Consider the following 22,045-nt stretch of genomic DNA (forward strand, 5'->3'; position numbering starts at 1 on the left):
CTGCTCCCCACTCTGTCTCTGGTGAATTCTCTCACTGCCCCTGTGCCTCTGGCCTGCACCCCAGTTCTGTATGCAGAAATAAATACTTCTTTAAAAAAAAGTCCCAGTGGGGTGACAGAGACATACAAAGATGCCCCTCATTTCTGAAGGAGACATTTTCTCCCACAACTTGCCAAGTCTCTTCTAAAGAAGCCTTCTAGCACTGCAGCCCACTTCTGTCTACATCACAAGTAGTGCCTGGATTTATACCAGCCTTTTCACATTCTACTGCTCCAGAAAGTTCTGTGAAGAAACCTAGCATATAATTCAACCTCTTCCCTATCTCACTCCTCCTGTTAAAGTAATATATCAGGGAGTTGAAGAGGTAATTGTGGTTTAAATCTCCTGTCCTTTTCATGAATCATGTCTGGAGCTGAGATAAACCTTTTTGGACATTCCACCACCTTAATCCTGTCTCCTTTTAGATGTTAAACCATTTGAGCACAGATCATGCCCCTGGCTTTAGAAGTCCCCGAAAGGCCCAGCACAGGGCTTTGTACCAATTTTTGATAAATATCGGTAACCGGGTAAATATTTTTTACAAATTGAATTCTGCTATCATGCAACCAAATCACAGGCTAACAAAAATAAAAAAATCCAAAATGCTCAGGTTGTTTTGCAGAAATGGACTACCTTTTTTCTTTTTCCATACAATTTTATAATTAAAAATTTGAGAGATTCTGACAATCTGAAGTGTGTGTTAGTATATAGCTAGTTTTATTGTAACTATTGTTTTCCTCTTTAATTTTTGTTCATTTCTTTCTTTCAGTTTAAAATATCTACTTCTCTACTAGGTCAAACCCATAGATTGGGACTGGAATTCATTACCAGGACTGAACTTTAAGACTCGGCTCTTTGGGTAATAATCCACACCAGACTGGGCAGACCCATCCCTTGTGCTACAGCGTATCTTGGATGTCCTGTTCTGATCCCCTCTGCGGATGACCTTGATGTTCAGAATAGCCATGGCATCTGGCCCCGAGGGTTCTCGAACTTGGTATGCAGATTCTTCAAATTCAATGGTTGGTGCTAAGGAATCAAACGTAGGAAATTAAGAATTAGTCTATTTCAAAAGATTCAGATTCCAGGCTCTTATAATGACAATAAGGAAATTTTCACATTTATTAATAGTCCCAGGCAAAATGGCACATCCTAAAAGATTGAAAAAAGGGAATTAATTTGTGAATATGTAGGAGTTGTTTTTCATTAAAAACAACATAGTAAAGGAGATATCTGTATGCTCTTTGAAATGCATGATGCCCACATTTCCACTTAGGCATTGCGGACTGTTTTTAAATTTTCAGGTCTTACCAAGGGATTGGTAAAAATCCATTGATATGTATTAGCTGATTATAGGAACCAGCTCCTTTTCCTTTATAAAATATGACTTTTAAAGATTTCTATTATATATTACTTACATTTAGCAAATACATCTGTCTTCTCTGGACTTTCAGATCCTCCTATTTGGAGACACCCATCCCCCTCCTCTTAGCTTTTTCTAACTTTTCACAGGTTATATAGTCAAGAATGAATAGTTTAACTGACTGGCTACAATGAGAAATCAGAACACAAGACTTTCCTAATACAATCTAGTTTGAGGTACTAGTTTCATTGTTAGATATGATGAATACAACATACTGATTTTTATGAAAAGATCAATTTCTGCCTTCCTTTATGTTATATTCTCATTGGGAAGGCTAAGTCAGTAGTGAGTGAGGGAGAGGGAGATAAAGATGGGGAAATTGAAAGCAATTACAGATTTTATATATATTTTTTAAGATTTATTTATTTATACATACAGATCTGGTATAAGTCAGAAGTACAGGGGCAGTGAGAAGATTCACCAGAGACAGAATGGGGAGTAGAACAGACAGACTGATGGAATACACAGTGGGCGGGTCAGGAGAGGTCTTGCCATGTGGGTCACCTTCAGGGCAGGGGATTGAACTTGCACTGAAGCAGCTGCAGCCAGCTTGCAGTGTTGCACTTTAACCCACTGCGCCACCAGGGAGGGCCCCTACACATTTTATATTATTAAAATATATTATAGAATTCTACAGAAATTTCTAGAGACTCTGTTCATTCCTCTCTGTCCCTCTCCAAAAGTCAATTCTTTCTAATTATAGAAGATAAGCCTTACTGGAGCTGCATAGTTTTGAATAAGATTAGTCTTTGAAATTTAGCAATCCTGCCTTAACATAGTATGAAGTTCTTCTTTCTCTGTCTCAATGTTTGACTGGGAGGGATTCACCTCAGGATTCAAAATTAAGTATCCTTGGGTAAAGGACCAATTCAACTTCAAGGCTGGCTTTCCTTATTTCCCACGATGACCAAGTTAGTCTCTAACTTTATATCAGAAACTCAGAGTCTCTCTGATTCTTCTGTATATTTTAGAATGAAATAAGGTTATGCTACTTCTAGCTGTATAACTAAGAGCTCAAGTTACATAACTTTTGAGCCTCAATTTATTCATAATATTAGGCATAATAACTACTTCAAGGGGTTACTGTCAGGATTAAAAGAAATAATGCAATAAGCTTATCATGGTTCTTGGTAGACCGCAAATATTAAATAAAATAGTGATCACTATTAGCAATATCATTCATTATCCACACAGTCATTAAATTATCTACTTTAACAACACAAAATTATGTTCCAATTTTAAATAAATTGTTTTACTTGGTGCCTGGGTCACTCTTAACCCACACCTGGCTAGAGAATTCTTTTTAAAGATTTATTTTTATTTATTTTATTTTATTTTGTCACGAGTAAGAGGATTTGCCAGAGTCAGAGTAGAAGCAGAACAGGCAGATCTACTGAAATACACAGCTGAGGGGAGCAGAAGTCCAGACAGGAAGGGTCTGCTGCACTATGTGAGTTAGCTTCCTAGCTGGGGGGTCAAATTGATGTTACAGTGGCTGACAGTAGCTTGATAATGCTGAGACTTAACCCCATGTGCCACTAGGGAGGCCTAGTAGTTATAGAATTTAAGTAATTTTCTAGGTTAGTAGATCAAATCAAAGAGAAGAAAACTGAGAAACTAGACTTTTTCCTCCCAGGAAGGAGCAGCATTGAAATCAGTTCACTGGATTTAGCTGATTTTAATTGTACGTCTATTCCTACTCCTGAATTGCAGTGACTTAACTAGTTTTACTCACTCTCTGTCTAAGCATCTCTGTTCTAGTTTTAAATCACACTCACCCTCTATCTCTTGGCACTGTGGCAGGGAATAATGAAATTAAAAATATCTATAAACTGGGTGTCCCTGTTGGTGCAGGTTAAACTGAAGCACTCTGAAGCTTTCTGCAGCTACTGCAGCACCATAGGGAACAGCAGACCTCTCCTGTCCCACCCACTGCTCCCCTCAGCAATGTATTGCTCCCCTTAGTGTATTTCAGTACATCTGCTTATCCTGTTCCCCCCTCTGTCTCTGATGAATTCTCCCCCTCTCCCACACCTCTGGCCCAGTTCTTGTATGCATAAATAAATCAATCTTTAAAAATAATCTATGAATCTACTGGCGCTCTATAGAGGGTGATAATTTGCTGACAAAATTTTATATAATAATTTGAAACTGTTATTAGCAGACACTTTAATAATAGTACTCCCATTGTTTCAACTCCTGCCCCCCTCCAATTAGTTACATTGTTAGTAAAACATCACATTCTATCACCCTAAGAGTAACTAAAGGCAGCGTGTTCTGTTACCATCTTCATCATTGGATATTGTGACGGTAGCCATATTGTTCTTTCCAACTCTGGCCCCACTCCAGTGGTTTCCAAGAGGATGGCCAAGGTAAACCTTGAATTGTTCCTCAGGCTCAAAGATGGAGTCATCATGGATAGAGACAGTACAGTTTTTCATCTAGGGACAATGGCAAAGGATAGATTAAAGTTTGCAACAATGTATTTGTTTTCCTAGATCAGTATCCTCATAAATTCAAAAGGATCCAAACAGTTTCATTTATAAAATACACCATTAAATTCTATAATAGCAATTCATGCCAGAGTAAGATTTAGAACATTCTAAAGCATTCTGAATTGTTGGTCATAATTGTGAAAAATAAGAGCGATAAAACACACAAAGGTGTACCTATAGAATATTTGCATGCTTTCCCACATTTTGCCCAAGCAGATCAATTTATTTTCATACGTTTTGATTGGTAGATTTCTGTTGGTGGGGTTTTAATATATTGATTACACTTTCAGGAGAGCTGAATGATGTTCCTTTACCTTTGTCAAAACTGAGTCATCTTATAATGAACTCACAAAGGCTTTTCCTGTTAGGGTAAAGACACCTATAAAAGTTGCAGAGCTCTCAAATCTGCTGCCAAATGGTGTCTCATCTGAAAATTGCTGACAACTGAATATCTGAGAACAGTCTAAATCCCTCTTAGATGGAAAGAAATCAAATGTCTCCCAAACCAAATATTCTCTACTGAGAATTGTATTATTGAAAAAATTTAAATTAGGTCACAGTATTTTACATGACAGAGCAGCCTCAATAACACTGCTATGTGATATGAGGTGGGGTTATTTTTAGTTGCACCATTTTAATGAAACTACCATATTGCAAAGGATACACTGGCACTGAGAAGTGTCTACCTCATACTTCCTAGGTCATGCTGAATGGCAGGAAAATATCCCTGTGGACATTTATATGTGGCTAGTTAACCTGGTTTTAAGTCTTCTTTCTTCTACTAAGAATTTCTTTACGGAAGGTGTGTGTTTAGTAGTGACTCCTTAGATTAGTTTTCAAAAAGACATTCAGTGAATGACAAGTTCTGAAGACATACTGCTTATCAAGCTAGAAAGAGGAAGATTCTAAGATGTGCCTATGAATAATGATAGATTGGCAAATGAGTAATATATAGACTATTAAGGTATAATTTCCTTATAATTTATTACATTATAAACTGTCTCTTGGATAAGTAGTAAACCTTCCTTTGAACTGACAACGAATACAGACATTTAAACTCAAAGCTGAAGATTGTTATCTGTAGTATTTGTGAATGTCTTTAACCATGTGTTTCGACCTGTCAAGAGTAAAATTCCCATAAAATACATAATTAAGACTGGGCCTTTATTAGTCATGAATACATAAAAGACTGAGAGTACCAAAGAAGAAAGCTATCACTTTTTTTGGTAGCAAAGATAAACTGAGGAAGAATCTGGGGTGATGTAGGATAGAGAAGTCATCTTATGCTCAACTTCAAAAAGGGCCAGTCAGAAAGCAAAAATCTTATATATTTGACTATCAAGATTGAAGACTTCTGTTCAAATAAGAACACACAGATAGAGGGAATTAGATAGGTGACAGAAAGGGAAAATATGTTCATAATCTCTAAATGCCTAAAACTTACAAAAATTACTATTTAGAATATGCATAAAGTACTACAAAGCAAAAGAAAGATAGCAATACAGGAACAAACAACACAAATTTACACAAGAGGAAACCCAATAAGCTAATAAACATAAAAAGGAGTTGTAATTAGATATATGTAAATTAAAACAAAACAACTTTATACATGTAAGATTAGCAGAAATTCCAAAGTGAGTAATGCTCAGTGTTGGAAAGGATGTAGTGTTATTGCAAACCTCATGCACTGCTAGCGACAGTCTGGAAAGTATTCTCATATTTTTTTTTTTTTTCAAATCAAGCAGATGCACGGCCAGAAACTTTGCTACTGAATGAATTCAGAAAAATTCCCATTCCTATCTGCAAATTGGTATGTCTGAGTCTGTATTCTAAGACATTATTTTTAGTGGCAGTGTTTAAGTGGTGACTGAGAGCTTTCTTTGAAGTTCCTCATTGTCTACTGGTGAGTGGATGGGTAAAATGTAGTAAATGTATATCATGAAATATGCAACAGTTCAAGGCAATAGATAAAGAGATACAGATCTTCAGACACATTGCTGAGTAAACACAGTGAAAGTTTGAAAAAGATACAACACATAACAATTTTATAAGTAAAAAATTATGCACCCCAAACAATAGGCATTTTGAAAGAAAAAACACAAGGGATGCATAATAAACATGACTAATGAGCTCTGAGGTGGGTGGATGGAAAGTGGCTGGAAAATGAGTAAATAAACAAAATAAGAGTAGGACCTTGAACTGAATGAACAGTAAACAGCAGGTGCCTTAAACCAAAGGGTATAAATCACTCACTTATCTGAAACTGAGATAAAAAAATTAGGAAAATAGTCTCAGTCCATAACTGCTTTCAACCTACACTGAGGTTCAGATGCATTAGTACTTGGTGCCTGGAGTTTCTCAGGAGTTCCTGGGCCCAAATAGATCACTTTTCTTGCATATTCTCATGAGGATATTTGATTGACTTGCGTCTGCTCAGTGTCTGCCTACTTGGGCCTGTTCTGTGGGTCCTAAACTAGTATGTTACCCTGGACAAGTGCCCAGGTATAAGGGAAGTATCTCCTTCTCATCTAGGTTACACTGCTGGAGTGTTCATTTCTAGCTTACCTTTAAATTAAAAAGAGGCCTCATTCATTTGATTCTGCTAAATTCCCAAAATGTTCTACATTGTCTAAATTTTCTTCAACCAGTGATACATGTATTTGACTAGAAGTAGGAAACAAAGAAATAACTACTTCAAACAGATGACATTATGTAAAATGTCATCAAATGGTAAGAAAATTTTAGAATGTTCAGAATTTGTCTAAATCACCCCACCATGGACAAAGACATCAAGGAAGAGGGAATCTCCTCTGTCAGCTACCACCAAACCACTTACTTTTTCCCCTTTCAGAAATGTAATCCGTGAAGAGTCTGCATTTCTTCTCTCCTCAAAGTCCTCCATGACCTGTGCTGTATGACTCTGAGTATAGCACCTCACCGATGACTCGTAGCTCAGGTCTCCACTGCGAATGACAGGTACCTGCAGGACCCCCTCTTTCTCCTTTACTAGGAGCAAATCCTTGGCAAACTGCATGCTGGGCACTGGATAAGGAGGAAAGATGGGGCATCATTAGTGACAGAGGGAAGTGGCTGCAGCCCTCAGCAGCCTCTTCCAGGAGCGCTGCACAAAGGGCGACCTGGGACTGACAGGTGGTCAGGACTCAAGGCATCATTGCTGTCTATTGTTGTGTGGTTCCAGTGAACCAGAATGAATCAACTTTGTACTTGTTTTTGCTTAGCTTTAGCATATAATCACTATTTCAAATGCAGCAAACAATGCAAGTAAAGAAATAGACCAGGTATAAAAAACTTTGATAGTGGCTGAAGTTTTCAAAAAAGTTCACTTTAAAAAAAAAGATTTATTTATTTATGCATATAGAGCTGGGGTACAGGCCAGAGATGCAGGGGCAGTGAGAGTATTCATCAGAGACAGAGTGTGGGGCAGAACAGGCAGATTGACAAAGTTCACTGCTTAAGGGGAGTAGCGGGCAGGAAAGGAGGGGTCTGCAGCGGCGTGTGGATCACCTCTGGGGTGGGGATCGAACTCATGCTGAAGTGGCTTTAGCTTCTTTGTGCTGGCTTTAACCCCCTGTGCCACCAGGGAGGGTCAAAAGTTCACTTTTCTTTGGAGGTTACCCTAAGGAAAATAGTGCAAGCCTGACAATAATGGCCACTCACTTTGGTCTTGGACCAGGGAGGCCACAGGGAAGAATGGGGACATTGTTACAAAGTAAAAGTGTTAGGGGAAAGGATATTGTGAATGAATTCTACAGACAGGTTTTGTGGACTTCATGCCCACTCCAGACCAGAGATTAAGACACTGTGACTACAAATCCCATCACCACAGATGGCAGAACTGCTGAGACCTGAGGGTGGAGTCAACCAGCCAGATTTGGTATAAATCCAGACATGTGGGCCTTGGGTCTTTGGCCTCTTGGCTTGACTCTGGGCTTTTCACTGGCTCTCAGTGTGCTGTTGGAGTTCTGGGTCAGTGGAACTGGTAAGATGCATTAATTTACTTACCTCCTTCTCTTTTTCCCTGGGTTATTAATTTTTTTTTTCATTTCCCTTTACTAAGCTTTTTATGTGTGCTTGAGTCTTATTAAAGTCCCCTTTAAGCACAAAGGTGAGGACCCATAGTCAGGCAACCCATTTCATATTGGGGTTGCCTTGTAATAGTTTGGGGCCCAATGTGGTTGAACAAGTTCCATCCAGGAGGTTGCCCCTCAGTGCTAATATACTGTCAGCAGATCTTTTTATTTTCAAACAAAGGCAAAGATCTGGATTTTTATGTCTTAGTTCCCAAATTTTAAAGTAGCAACCAATTAAAACAGTAAAAAGAATTCTATGTAGGTCAAATCTTCTAGGGCCAAACAAAAACATTCACATGCTAAATTTATCCAGTGGACTCCCACTGTTAGAGTTACCTCTTGTTTTATAATTCACATGACCCCACTGAACTTCAGGGAGGCAGGATAGCTAAATGGTAGATAAAAACAAGGGCTTTGGAGTAAATAGCCCTGATTTTCCACACGCGCCCGCTCTGCTACTTATGAGCTGCATGATATAGGGAAGATTACTTAGGTTTTCTGAGGCAGGGATTTTTAAAATACATAAATTGGAAATATTACTATCTAACTCAGGGAGTCATTGAGAAGACTGAATTTAATGAGGTGATGTATGCATGGCATTCAATACCTTTATCCAGCACATACCAGAACTCAATTTTTGTTAGGAATTATGGTATGATCTGCATTGCCCCAGCTCCAGGCTTCTTAATATAAAGGAACATTTTTTTCCCTCTACTTTGTACCAGGCCTAAGGTAATCCTCTGCACAGGATTTGGACCAACATTATGTTGACTGCTGGTTATTAATTTCTTAATAAACAATACAGAGAACAGTCCCCCTAGTCATATATCAAAGCCTCCTGCAGTCTTTGGGGCTACAGGAAGCTACAGTCACTCATTTCCTGGCTGAAATGTAGAAAACTCTGATTGCCTCCAGTCTGAACACACTCTGATCTGTTGGCAACAGCAAAAATAAAATATATTCTCTGAGCTAAGACTAACAACTCCCATTCACAACAAACAAAAACAACCCAAGAAGCTATCCCTTAAAACACTTCCACACCTAAAGGCAAATTAACAACTTTTACATTAGGCCCTGCACTGGTTAAGGGCTCTGTCCTCCAATAAAATGTTCAAAGGTAGCAGCAATGACATGACCTCGGAGGAGTCAAGAAGGAAGCTTGTTACTAGGTAAAAAGGAACACAAGCAAGGAAGCTTTACAGTTTGTGGCAGATTATCTAATGCTTTAGATTGATTTTTCTTGCCGGCCCCACAGGCATCAAGTGATGAGAAAGTTAAAAACGAAAGTGGTACTGTCTGGGCTTTGTCATGTATTAATCAAGCCAAAATTTCCCTTGAGCTATAAAAGTCTCCTTTTTTCTCTCACAAGAAATTAACCCCTTACCCTTATTCCCTACTGTAATAGGGTGGTCCCCAAGAAAGGGGGAGATTGCCAGGTTCCCTGCCCCACCCAAAGGAAGGTGGAGCTGAGCAGGGAGAAGAAGAATCTGGAGAAGAGGCTGGGGAAGGAAGAAAGCAGGATGGAGAGCAAGAAGGAGGTCTGCAGGGGTCACAAGGAGCAGAGAGACATAAAGAAACTGCTCTTGTTTCTTGGTTGTGGACTGAGTAAAACAGATGTGGGTGAGAGACCCACAGGAGGTTAACAATGGCAGCTTTTATCTTGATTTTGCTATTCCTCCCATACTTGTGTGGCTGTTTTTGACCTTTTTCTATGGGTTCCCAATAGAAGGTGCTTTAGACCTGTGGCAGGCCTTTGGGCCTTGCTTTGGGGTAGTCGTGTTTGGCTGGCCTTTTACCCACAGGGGATGATGGATAATTCTGGGTGCTTGACTTAGAGGTTATATTCTTTGTCTTTTTTGTATTACACACTAAATGTATTAAAGTTCCTTTCCATTAAAGGTCTAGATGTTTTGTCTGTTGTAGTAAATGGCAGAACCTATTTATAGTGGGCAGGTTTGGGGAAAAGAAGAGGGAGGCAGAGAGACAAAGTGGCTGTTACGGATATGCCCTGTCAAAACCAAAAGGAACAAAAATCTCATGAGTTTCTGGAAGGGTCAGTTTCTGCTTTTAAGGAGCCCTCATTCCTGCAATGTACAGGGACAAGAGAGAGTGGAAGATAGACAGTGAATTCAGGAATAGCTTCCTGCATGGGGACTGATGGCACTCGAAGGTTCCAAGGGGTTGCCATATATGTCATTTCATGTCATCCTCTCTGCAACCCTCCAAGGCTGTCTTACCCCCACAGGAAGCAGGAACACTGCTCTATTCCTGCTTCCAGGTGGAGTGGCTGCAAGAGTTTTCTTGCTTTACTATGCTATCCTCGGACCCCAGCATTGCCTAACTCTGGACACCAGAGCAGGAGAAGAAGGTGGAAAACAGGAAAATAATCTGAGATTAGTGATCGATGACTTAAGGGACTGAAATCAGTTGGTTAGAAAGAATGAAAAGAAGTAGGACATAGAAGGCTGGACGTAGAATTTGTAAGGCTTTTCAGTTGATATTAAACTTTGTTATATAGAGAGTGATGCCAGCTAAAACAGCAACTTGAAAAATCAGCATTGTCGAGTATAGTACTGGAAGACTATACTTGGATGAATAGATCTGGGTTTTAATTCTGGTTCAGTTGACTCCTCTCTGTGTGATCTTAAATTATTCAACCTTAGTTTCATAAATTGAAGCACTTATGAAATAACATAACACTTTCTACCCCAGAATATACACACAGAAAAGACACATAACAAAAGTTAGCTTGAGTCTCCTCGAAGGGAGAACCAACAGAAGTAACCAGGGCTCTATAATGGTTGCTGAAATAGGTTTTGGGATTTCTTTCTCTGAGATACATTCTTGATTGGATGCATGCTGTTGTAATCTCTCTGAAAGATGAGAAATATCTTAACATATTCATTTTCTTATGTAAAAATGTACACATGCATGTTCTCATACATGTCCTCACACACACATTTCTTGAGTGACAATGTGAATGACTTTCAGTGTCATAAACATAGAAGGTATAACATAGAAGGAGAAAATAGAAATATAGTCTGAGCCACCGGCTGGCATCTTGATCTCTTACCATCCTGGAATGTGTCATTAATTGCAATGACAGCTTGGAAGGGTTTGGTCAATTCAGCACCTTGTGCTGAGCTGAGGAAAACCACAAATGTCTCCAGTCCTTCGATGACGGGGTACTGAGTGTCATCTAAGATAGTTAAGGTGCAGTACTAGAAGAGAAGACAAGATGTTAACTAAACTTACTGCAATATATGCATTATTGAATTATTATATTGTATACCTGAAACTAATGTATGTCAATGACAATGCAATATGTTTTTTTGTAATTTAAAAACAAGAAGAAAAATCAAAGCAAACTAAAAGAATACTCAACACACAAATGTCTTTGGTAGATCAGTTCAAAGATGACAATTTGCCTTTGATGGTCTTTAATTTCCTTAATCCATAAAATGGCTATCTCTTTATTGAATACCCTTAGGTATTACTTCTCTAGATATTTATATCAGACAAGTGTTATTTCTATCTTAAATCAGTAATTCTGGAAGGAAAATGCTGAAAGTATCACCTGGAGATTGTGCATGATACCCTCTTGTTTGTAGGTTTGGATATTTAAAGAAAAAGAAGGTAAGAATATTGCAAGAGGGGGTTCAGAGTCCTGCAGAGCATCTGGACAGCTGACCAGAGACAGTGTTAACAGATCCACCTGGGTTTTGGGCACTGCAGTTTGCTCACCTGCTCAGTGATACCTGGCCCGAACTCCACCCTCCGAGAGCTGGGGACATAGTCCACGCCTGGAGTGGCAGAAGCCGGGTCTGAGGGCCGAGAGGCACACCACACAGATGTGAAGGTAGAGAGGTCAGTGCCTTGGCGGATAACAGGGATCTTTACTGTGCCTGAAGCGAGAGTCACAAAGATTTCAATGGTCAACCTTGAGCCAGAAAATCAGTAGGGTTTTTCCAGGTCTTCTCAGCCATAGCAGTAGCTTCCCCTGTTAAGTTGTTGACTAGTTGAACTATGAGCTATAGTCTTCTGATGACAGCTAAGAGGTGACATAAACCTTTTTACTGACACTAAGCTCAGGAGCAGACTTGGGGCAGGTGATGCTGGAGGGGCAAGCCTACAAGGAGAGTCATTTTGTGGTTTCACAGGCGATTGTTCACACTCAAGAACAATGAACTTGGTGGGAGCATCTCAAGCTTATTGAGGGAGAAGAAAGGCAAAGACTAGTGGCTCAGAGATGAGCTTAAAACAGCCCATTAAGGAAGAACTAGCTAGGAGACTCTGTGGGGTCTGAAGTGGGTTGTTTCTAATTAAAAGTTTCTAACTGGAATATTTCCTTATTTTATCTGAGTGCTGCACACACCATTACTTAAACCACATGTGCTTATTGATTATCTTGGGAATGAAGCTCATCTTCTGGTCCATTGTGACAGTACACTCTGTAGGGTCCTAGGCTTGCGACTCTTTTTAGCTATCATTTATAATTAAGGCAGAAGAAAAGCAATATGAAAAGTCCATCAATCGTATTTTTCTTATTGCCAATAAGCTGTGAGGTGCCAAGCAATGTCTGCTGCTCACAGTGTATGGAAGAGAAACTATTATAGTACAAAGGCCTGAGTTCTAATCCCAGTTTTTTCATATTCGCTGCTGATCTTTGATGATTTACTTAATCTCTTTCCACGGAAGACAACAGGAGAACGCATGACACTCACACTGCCTGGGCCTGGCACTTTGCAGGTGCTCAGAAGCATCAGTTTTTGCTATTGCTCAGAATATCACCTTCAAAGAGGTGAACAGCCTTGCACAGGGCTCAGATAAGCTGGCTCTCAGGGCGCATGTTTGTATGTCTGCCAGGAGCATACAGGTCACTTCCAGACTCTTGTGCAGCCGGAAGAGGAGAGGAGCCAGAGTGGAAGATGTCTGTCCACTAATTGTTTTGGGCTGTTACAGAAATGGGGAAGTTCCATTTGTTGACACACTAAAATCTTGCAATTTGTCTTAGCAGATGGCATTATACTAAATGGCCTACCTCCACCTTCAACAGATCACTCACCTTCAAAAGCCAAACTGTCTGGCATTCTGTTCTCCTTCTGGACCACAGAGGTCAGTCAATGAAGCTCTAAGCCAGATCCTACCATCAAAAAGTAGATAGAATGCTCTACTCTTCATTCCTTGCCTTTCTAGTAGAGACCTAGCATCCTGTTATGCCTCAGACCAACAGTGGGGGGCACTGAGATATGACATGCTTGATGTTGAAAAGACATTCTCAATTCTGAGAGGAAACTGTTCAAGGAAGGAATCAGGAGCTGAAGGATGGAAACCCAGAGAAGCTCTCCATTACCTGCATCCTCGCTGACAGTGAATGCCGTGTTGCCCAGGGACACAGTGGAGGCGTCATTGGGGCCACTAATGAGCACCTTGGCCGATGTCACCCTCCCAAGGCGAGCATTGTCAGAAGCATCGGCCAGGATAATCTCAAACTCTTCTTCTTCTTCATACTCGCTGTCATCAATGAGCATGACATCACAGGTGGACATGGTGACACCAGGCCCAAATATCACGCGACTTTCCGCAGACATTCCTCTAGATTTAAAATCAGAGCCTGATTCGAGAGCATACAGGCTACTTCCCATAGCTGACTTAGGGACCGTGTAGCAAATTGCAGATACAATGCTGCTTGAATCCCCTGCAATAAAATGGTAATAAAACCAATACATTTGAGTGCGCACTTCTCAAATTTCAAAATTTCTGGTCATTTAATGAGCTTGCTTCCCTCGGACACATTTTATCACCAATTCTGTTCAAACCCTGACATGAACTTTTTCTACAGCTCTTCTTAAGCCTATGGTATTAATCACTTGAGGATTTAATATACCCCAGATCGTTCACCGAACAACTTAAAATGGATTTCTTATTCTGTGAGTTTTGTGCTCTGTTAATTCACAAGACTCATTGCCCACCATCTAAGACCCCAGTGGGTGGCAAGATAAGAAACATATTTGGTATTTTAAGTAGCAAAATAATGGTGTCCTGAAGGTAGTGCCATGAGCGCAGTTCACTGCCTTTCAGAATAATCTTCTTCACTTTAATTCCCAAGGAGAAACAAGCTTACTTATAAAAAGGAAGACAAAAGAAAATAAAACCCGTCTCTGCACAAATGACTTTGCTTACTAGAGCTGCCACTTCCCTGGGTGACAGCCTGCTCTGGGCCTGGCTTGCTGGTCCCAAGCAATCAGTGGGCTTGCTGTTTGCAAGTGGCATCACCAAGGCTTTATGCTATTGACAGCTTTTTTTATACTAACATCCTGTCAGCAGATTCAGTAAAAAAGCTGACATCATCATTAACAGTGGTGTTGTTGCTTTGAATGGGGATTTAATTTTCAAGTGTTTTAAATTCTTAATATTGTAGAATCATAAATCTATACAATCTTTGTTTTCATTGTCAACCCCTCAAGAATTGCTCTGTATGTCTCACACAGTTTATTTCTCATCTGTGTTCTATATGACATGCACTTAGGGAAATCTTTAAATAAGTTTACATTTTTTTCTAAGAACTAAGATGGAAAGCCAGTTCTTATGACTTGTAACTTCTTTGACAAGGCTACTAAATATTTCATAGCCTGTGTGATTGATTTAGAATTCCTAGTTTGTTCAGGTTAGTATGACCAGTGGTCTAAGGTGCTGGGTTTCGAATTATGAGTTTATGAATTATTTGCAAAGCTGAATACAACTAGTCCTCAGGGCCACATTGAAGAATAAATAGGACCTTTAACAACTTCAACTAAAAAGAGAAGACTGCTGATAGTACTCACTACAGGTAGGTAGAGTCATTATTATGTTGCAGAGAGGGTTTAAATGAGTCAGCACAGGGAAAGTACACATATACATAAGTTAATATGGTACACGAGCTCTTGGCACCTAAAAGGGACTCAATGAATATTAGTTACTATTAGGGCTGCTTATCACCTTTGGCACCAACAGACCTTTTCTTTCAATAGGTGCAAATAGAAAACCAGCGCTCTCGTTGACCCGGTAGGTCTTCTTATCAAACTCTAACGTGGGTTCGTCCTCAGTGTCATTGATAATGACCTTCGCCTGGATGAATTCCCCTAATAGTGCATATGCTGGCATGCTGAGCTCCACAGTGAAGCTCTCAATATTCTCAAACACATCATCATCGTTGATGACAATGGTGCAGGACTTAGTGTCCTCTCGCTCATCAAATTGCACCTGTCAAAAAGGAAACAACAAAAGAGCTAAATAAGCGGTGATTCAACTTCCCCTGTTTGCAACCCTAGAGCATTATGGGAAAAGAAGACCCACATCCAAAGGGTAAAACCAGAATGGAATAGCTGATTCCTTCAGTCCCAATTTTCTACCGTATCACTGGGAACACTTAACTACCTCTTCTTCCTCTATTCATCTATATTTATTGTATCAGGAAATAAGGGGGGAAAGATGTCTCCAACTATTTATTCACTAAAGTGAAGCTGGTAGGTAACTGATCATATACTGCCTTACTAACTTCCTTGGAACATGAAGGGTCATTCTATTACTCAGTTTTCCTTCTATTGTGAAATGATCTTTGAACTCAAAACGTGAGGCTCTTGCCTCAAGTCCTGGTTCTATTACTTCCAAGCTAGGTTAGGCTCTGAAAGGCTAAGTTATGAAACATCAGATTCTTCATTATTTAAAAAGCAACAACAATATTTCTTTTTATGTAATCATTAAAAGAACTAAAGAAGATAATGTAAATAGAAGCACTAAGTATGTTTTAAGACACCAAATGTAAGATTTTATCATTACCATAACCATATTACTTATATAACCAAAATTAACATAGAATCTCAGTGTACTAAAAAAAGGAGTCTGAATTCATAGAAAGTTACATTATGAACAAGTCAGACTAAATGTTAACATTATATTTGACTAAATATTTTGTCATTAAGATGGGCTCGATTTATAAGGTGAATGAACTAAGCCTTGTACAAAACAGGAATTTTTTTGTATGCACACACTGCAAATTTACAGGAATTTATTTTGACTTTAGTTGGTATAGATAGAAAAGTATAAAGCTAAAACCTTCAAATGAAACTAGGGCTCTGGATTTGTGCCAACTGGCAGGGCAGTAAATGGGTCTGCATTGTATTTTGTGTAAACTGAGACTGATGAAACATGTGTAAAAATAGCAATAAATCTCTATGGATATACAAATTGAGAAACACATCATTTTCATCAGTAGAAAATTACTATTCCATATCTAATCAACTAATGAAATTAAACTTTTCTAAGTTTCATGTTTCAAAAATCTTTCTACTAAATAGAACACTCAAGGCCTTTGGCCTTTCCTTGAAATACACAAGTATACAAGCTTGCTTATAATTTAGCTAAAAGACTCTTGCGTATCAGTTCTTTCTAAGTCCTCATTTAAATTTGACATAAGAGAGCTTAGCTTAGTCCCACTGAATTATATAAAAGAGAGAGCCTGCTCTTCTTTACAGAGATTTACAGTCTCATAGTAATAATGAAGTTACTTTAAAAAACATTTGGTAAGGGCTCTCCCTGGTGGCACAACGGGTTAAAGCACTGCATTATGAAGCTCTCAGAAGCCACTGCGGCAAGGCACAAGTTTGATCTCTGGCCAGGGAGCTGACCCACATGGCACAGCAGACCTCTCTTGACCCGCCCGCTGCTCCCCTCAGCAGTGTACTTCATCCATCTGCCTGCTCTATTCTCCACTCTGTTTCTGGTGAATCTTCTCATCCACCACACCTCTGGCCTGTACCCCAGTCTGTATGCATAAATAATAAATAAATCTTTTTTTTTTTAAAGATTTATTTACTTGTGCACACAGAACTGGGGTACAGGCCAGAGGGTCAGGGGTGGCGAGAGGCTTCACCATAGAGTGGGGAGCAGAACAGGCAGATAGACTAAGTACACTGCTGAGGGGAGCAGTGGGCGGGTCAGGAGACGTCTGCCACGCCATGTGGTCACCTCCGGGGCAGGCGAGAATCGAACTCATGCGGAAGTGGTTTTAGCTTCTCAGTGCTGTTCTTTAACCTGCTGTGCCACCAGGGAGGGCCCAATAAAGAAATCTTTAAAAAAAAAATTTTTTTTTGTAAGTACCTAACATGTGCCGGGCACTGCACTGAACGTAAGAGGTGACCAGTACAGGGTATCTTGTAGTTAAGTCCTCCCCCTTATTCTTTTGTGCTCACTGTCTGCTTTCATCTCTCACTCATACCCTGGCATTCATTGCCACCACTATGTCCATACACTTGTGAATGCATTTCTCTACGCTGGACTCCATCAGCACTCCCCACCAACCTACACTGCTGTTAACTTACTTTCTCTGAGGAGACTCACAACTCAACAAGTTCACAGTAGAGTCAAGATCATCCCCTCATCAAAACTGTCGCTCTTAGTGTGCTGCAAAGGGCATCATTATCCCTGTCTGCCTTCTGCCTTAATATCTCATCTACTACAAAGTCCTACCAGTTCTTACTCATCTATTGAATCTGTCTACTTGTCTCCCCCTTCACTCTGTAAATGAAGTTCAATTTCCCATCATCTCTCACTCAGCCTATCCCAAGAGCTTCCCAAGGGGTCTCCCTGTAATCTTCCCTGCACTCTCTTCCTTTCCTTAGTGTTGAACTTGATGCATGCAAGATACTAGGTTAAAAACTAAAGACTGAGGAGCTAGGTAACTTAAGCTTCTGCATTTTCCCAACATAAGCTTCTTCATTCACCAGAGCCAAAAACAAGATCACCTTCCTGGCTTGAGTTGGCAGGCGTTTAGGAATCATGGGCCCTCACCCACCTACCTGACCAGCATACTCCACGTAGTCCTGCTGCCCAGGGTTGGAGTTGACTCTGGAGTTGGAGCTGGCGGTGCCTTGCTCCGTGCGGCATAGGACGATGGCATACTGGTTTAGGTTCCCAGTCCTCTGCACTGTGACACTGACGGACCCTGCTTTCTCACTGACATTGTAGCTAGAAGCACACAGAAATGCAGTGTCTGAAATTCTACCCCAGGACTGGGAAGATACACTTGGTTAATATCCATCTCTTCTGCTTGCTTACTGGTACAGGCATTTCAGAGAAATTTAGTTCTTTTAAGAAGACAGGTTGTACTTAGAGGAAACATATCCATGGGGCAGTCATAGCACCACGGAAACCATCTTGAAGTAACCAAGGAAGGTAGGGAGGCAGAGTGGTACCTGTCCCATTTTCAGAGAAGTTTGAGTCATTCATAGGTGGGACAGTACATTGGCACTCTGCATGTGGTATTTGAGAACAGGCAGAATTAACAATCTCCTTCGTGTGAAAGTGTAATTAAGAATAGATTGGTGGGATCATAGGAAGAAAGCTACACAGAAGGCAATGATTTACCAGATCTCCAGGAAGTATGCAAAGAAGCCAGGGAGAGCCAAAGGGTAAGAAAATGAGAATTGGGCCCAGGTAACAAGGTGTTCATATAAATGGAACTTCATGACAACTGGGGAATGACAGAGCACTAAACCCTTCCCTCCTCAAGCTAATTCATGTTGAGCCTCCCAGTGTGATGGTTTTAAAAGAGAGGCTTTTGGCTTTAAAGGTGATTAGGTCATGAGAGTGGAGCCCTCATGAATGGGATTATTGTCCTGACCCTAGAAAACCCCCTGTTCCTTGGCTATATGAGGTCAAAGGAGAAGGACAGCCATCCATGAGCGAGGAAGGGAGTCCTCACCAGACATTAGATCTGCTAGCACTTTGATACTGAACACTGCAGCTTCTAGAACTGTGTGAAATACAGTGAATCTCTGTTGGCCTATTTAGTCCATCAAGCCCCACAGTCTATGCTGTCTGTTACTGCACCTGGAACAGACTAAGAAGTAGTCTATTATCTTAGCTTGCTAAGAGAAATGAGTATTGGCTTTACAAAGAAGGAGGCAAGCTCTATACTATCCACTATTAATTCATAGTAAGGATCCAGATTAGGAAAAATCACAAGTGAGTGGTGTTGAGCAGGGCTTTCTTTCTCATCACTGAGCCTGGCCATGGTACTGGGGCTGGTGCCTTACTGCTGTGAGAGCTGTAGGCAAAGTGCCTAGTCCTTGCTGCCAGCTGTGGGGCCCTCGGTACTACTTAGTCCATTAAACATCAGAGGGCTGTCCAGAAAAAATATGATTCATAGATTTATTTAAGATTGAAGGAACTATAAATAAGAAGTAAATTCAAACAAAACATAATATTTAATTTTATTCTAATTTTCCTCCAATTCTCTTAGTATGTGTGAGTAGGAGAAGTACATCCTACATTTAGGATACCATGAGATCAAGTTTCTCTGCCTTCCTTCTCCCCACTCCCACTTCTAATTTTCATCTCAATTGTCATGAAGTTGATTTATTAGGATAGAGAAATATATTTCTTAGAACAGTGTCTGAGTGTAGATTTAAGTAATTATCCCCCCATAACTATAATCATATTTGTTATTCAACTATAAAATCAGCACTGTGCTTGTTTATCATTACCAACCAGAGTCTCTGTTTGCCTAAGTCCCCAACAGACCACAAAGGCATCTTACACAACTATCTGTGTTAATCTATGCACCTGTCCCTAGACATATACAGCCCATGAACACCAAAGGAGCTAGAAGAGAACACAAGTTGAGAACAAGGAAGCAGTGGATGGAGACAAAGATACTGTCTGTGGGCCAGCGATTATTTCCAGAACTCGAATGTATACTTTTATTCTTATGAGTTCTACTGGATAATTTTCCAAAACTTGAAAATACTTGTAGGCAAAAAAATCAGGTAGGAAAGAAAATAAAACATAAAGCTTAAGACTGCTGGGCTAAGTCCTGGTATGACAGCTTACTAGCTATGTGACTGTGGGCATGTTCCTAACCTTTTGCTGTTTCTACTACTTTGTCATTGTGGGAGCAATAATATTCATCTCATAACTGCAAGTGTTAAATACGATAATGTCTATCAAGTATCTAGGATACTGCCTGGTACATACAGTTATTTAAGAAATATTTGGTGTAATTTTTCTTTTCCTCCTCCTCTGTGTGATGATGATAATGATTAGGATTATCATCATCATTCTACAACCATCATCAAATGACTAGAATTGACCTACTTCATCCTGACTTTCTCAGTTGCTGGGAACTTTACACGACCACTCAGACATTAGGCCTTGCTTCATCCTGCTCTTCACTGCTTTTTGGATCCAGTTCTCATAAAAGAACATACCATAACATAGGTACCTGGTATATTTAAAGCTGATAAGGGACCACTGGATATGGAAGACGTTGTCACTGACCACATTGGGCTTACTGTCTTTCACCAGAAACTGAAAACTATCCATCATCTCATGGGTCTTCTTTTCATGTAATACATAACGGATCAACCCCAAGTTCACATCCTCTGTGAAGAAAACAACAACAACAACACTGTAAATTGATCCTGGGAGAAAAAGGCAGCTTCATAGATTCCCACACCAACATACCCAGTTATTTTTTGAAAAAGTTACTGACAGAACTTATTTTCCCAAGAACGACAAAAGATAATAGATTTAAACATAAGCTGTTTCTGCTATACTTTAAAATAAGATCCCACAGCTCTTGGTAACAAAAGTCTTGTCTTTACATACAGGAAGTACCCTTATACTGTTGTAAAATAAGAATTCCAGGGGCTCAGTAAAAGGTATGTTAATAAATGTCTATGGAATGTTAGAAGTAATCTGACAACTGACTGAGAAAAGTCTTTGACTCCATTCTCTGTGTATATATGCTCACCTCCAATTCCTTGTAGATAAAGTACTCTGTTATGTATTTGACAATTAAAAAAAAAATAAAAGAACCCATACATAAGGTGCAGATAACATGGTACTAGGAGACAACATGAGACTGAGGACAGGAAGAAAATGAAAATATAGAGCATGAATTTAAGATGCAATTTTGCAATGGCTACTCTCATTCAGGTCCATCCTTCAAAGTCTAGAAAGCTCCAAGAAGCTTATAAAAAACTGAAATATAAATTGTCTGCTTGATGCGATTCAATATAGGACATTATTTCTGTTGAGCAACCTACTCATGTTGACTTTAATTTATTTTATGTAGCCTTGAAGGAAAAAAAAAGTCTATAGTCCTTAGAGAATAAAAAATAAAACTCACAGGACCACAGAACTTTAATAAAATCTAGTGTTTGATTTTGCTTTTGGTGTTTGTTTTTTAAGCAACCCAAGTAATATTATTTGATCCTTTCTGAAAACCTGGGTAAAACCTAAAGCCATTTGGGAACTGAGGAAGCATGACAAAGAAGAAATTTTCTTTGCCATTAATTCAGAGTAATAGGAAACAAAATCAGCAGGAGAAAATTCAAAAGTTGGATGGTTAGACACTCAAATATATTTGTTTATAAATAGGCTACTTGGGTAACAATAGCCAGAAGTGTTTATGAGGAAGAACAGGGAGGTAGGAAGTGTGGCCATTAGAACAAATTTCTGTCATGTCTCGGTTCCCTGAGTCCCCACCCTGTGTAAAAGTAACAGCGGCTCTGCCAGGCTGCAGCTTGTTCTCCAAGTAGCCGTGCCGGGGGCCTGTTGTTATCTCATAGACAAGCTGCAGGTCCTCCGTGTCTGGGTCCATGGTCAGCAGTTCCTTCTTGGTGATCAGGTTGGTTGCCTGAAATAGAAACCCATTAAATTTAATTCCTGAGATGGGAATAAAGTGAGAACAAGACCCTCTGACTCAGATTTAATTCAGTTCAACAGTGATTTACTGAGTGCATTTACTGCATAGAAAACTGCCAGGATTGGAGAGGTTATGAACATAGGAACTATTCCAGCTTCTGGCCTTGAGGTCTTCACACTTTACTGAGAAAGAAAGACTGAAAAAAAAAAAAGACTCATGATTGTGGCAAGAGCTATAACTGGAGATACAAAAAGAATGCTGTCTTTCTGGGGGAGTTAAACCAAACTGGGGAGAGATTAATTCGATC

The 22,045-nt window shown here is 39.8% G+C and overlaps 1 protein-coding gene across 1 annotated transcript in view; it reads right to left on the minus strand.

Annotated features, from left to right (window-relative positions):
* Positions 1 to 22,045, minus strand: part of FRAS1 (Fraser extracellular matrix complex subunit 1) — a 412,381-nt gene that overhangs the window by 29,074 nt on the left and 361,262 nt on the right. The window contains exons 52-61 of the mRNA XM_004681192.2: positions 21,579 to 21,729; positions 20,311 to 20,470; positions 17,885 to 18,053; positions 15,044 to 15,290; positions 13,402 to 13,746; positions 11,793 to 11,953; positions 11,122 to 11,269; positions 6,794 to 6,999; positions 3,747 to 3,903; positions 868 to 1,068 (exon numbers count right to left, since the gene is read on the minus strand). Coding sequence (XP_004681249.1) covers positions 868 to 1,068; positions 3,747 to 3,903; positions 6,794 to 6,999; positions 11,122 to 11,269; positions 11,793 to 11,953; positions 13,402 to 13,746; positions 15,044 to 15,290; positions 17,885 to 18,053; positions 20,311 to 20,470; positions 21,579 to 21,729 — 1,945 coding nt within the window. The remainder of the gene's footprint in view (positions 1 to 867; positions 1,069 to 3,746; positions 3,904 to 6,793; positions 7,000 to 11,121; positions 11,270 to 11,792; positions 11,954 to 13,401; positions 13,747 to 15,043; positions 15,291 to 17,884; positions 18,054 to 20,310; positions 20,471 to 21,578; positions 21,730 to 22,045) is intronic.

Source organism: Condylura cristata, unplaced genomic scaffold (genome assembly GCF_000260355.1).
Source record: "Condylura cristata isolate star-nosed mole 26May11 unplaced genomic scaffold, ConCri1.0 scaffold00012, whole genome shotgun sequence".
Lineage (NCBI taxonomy): Eukaryota > Metazoa > Chordata > Mammalia > Eulipotyphla > Talpidae > Condylura > Condylura cristata.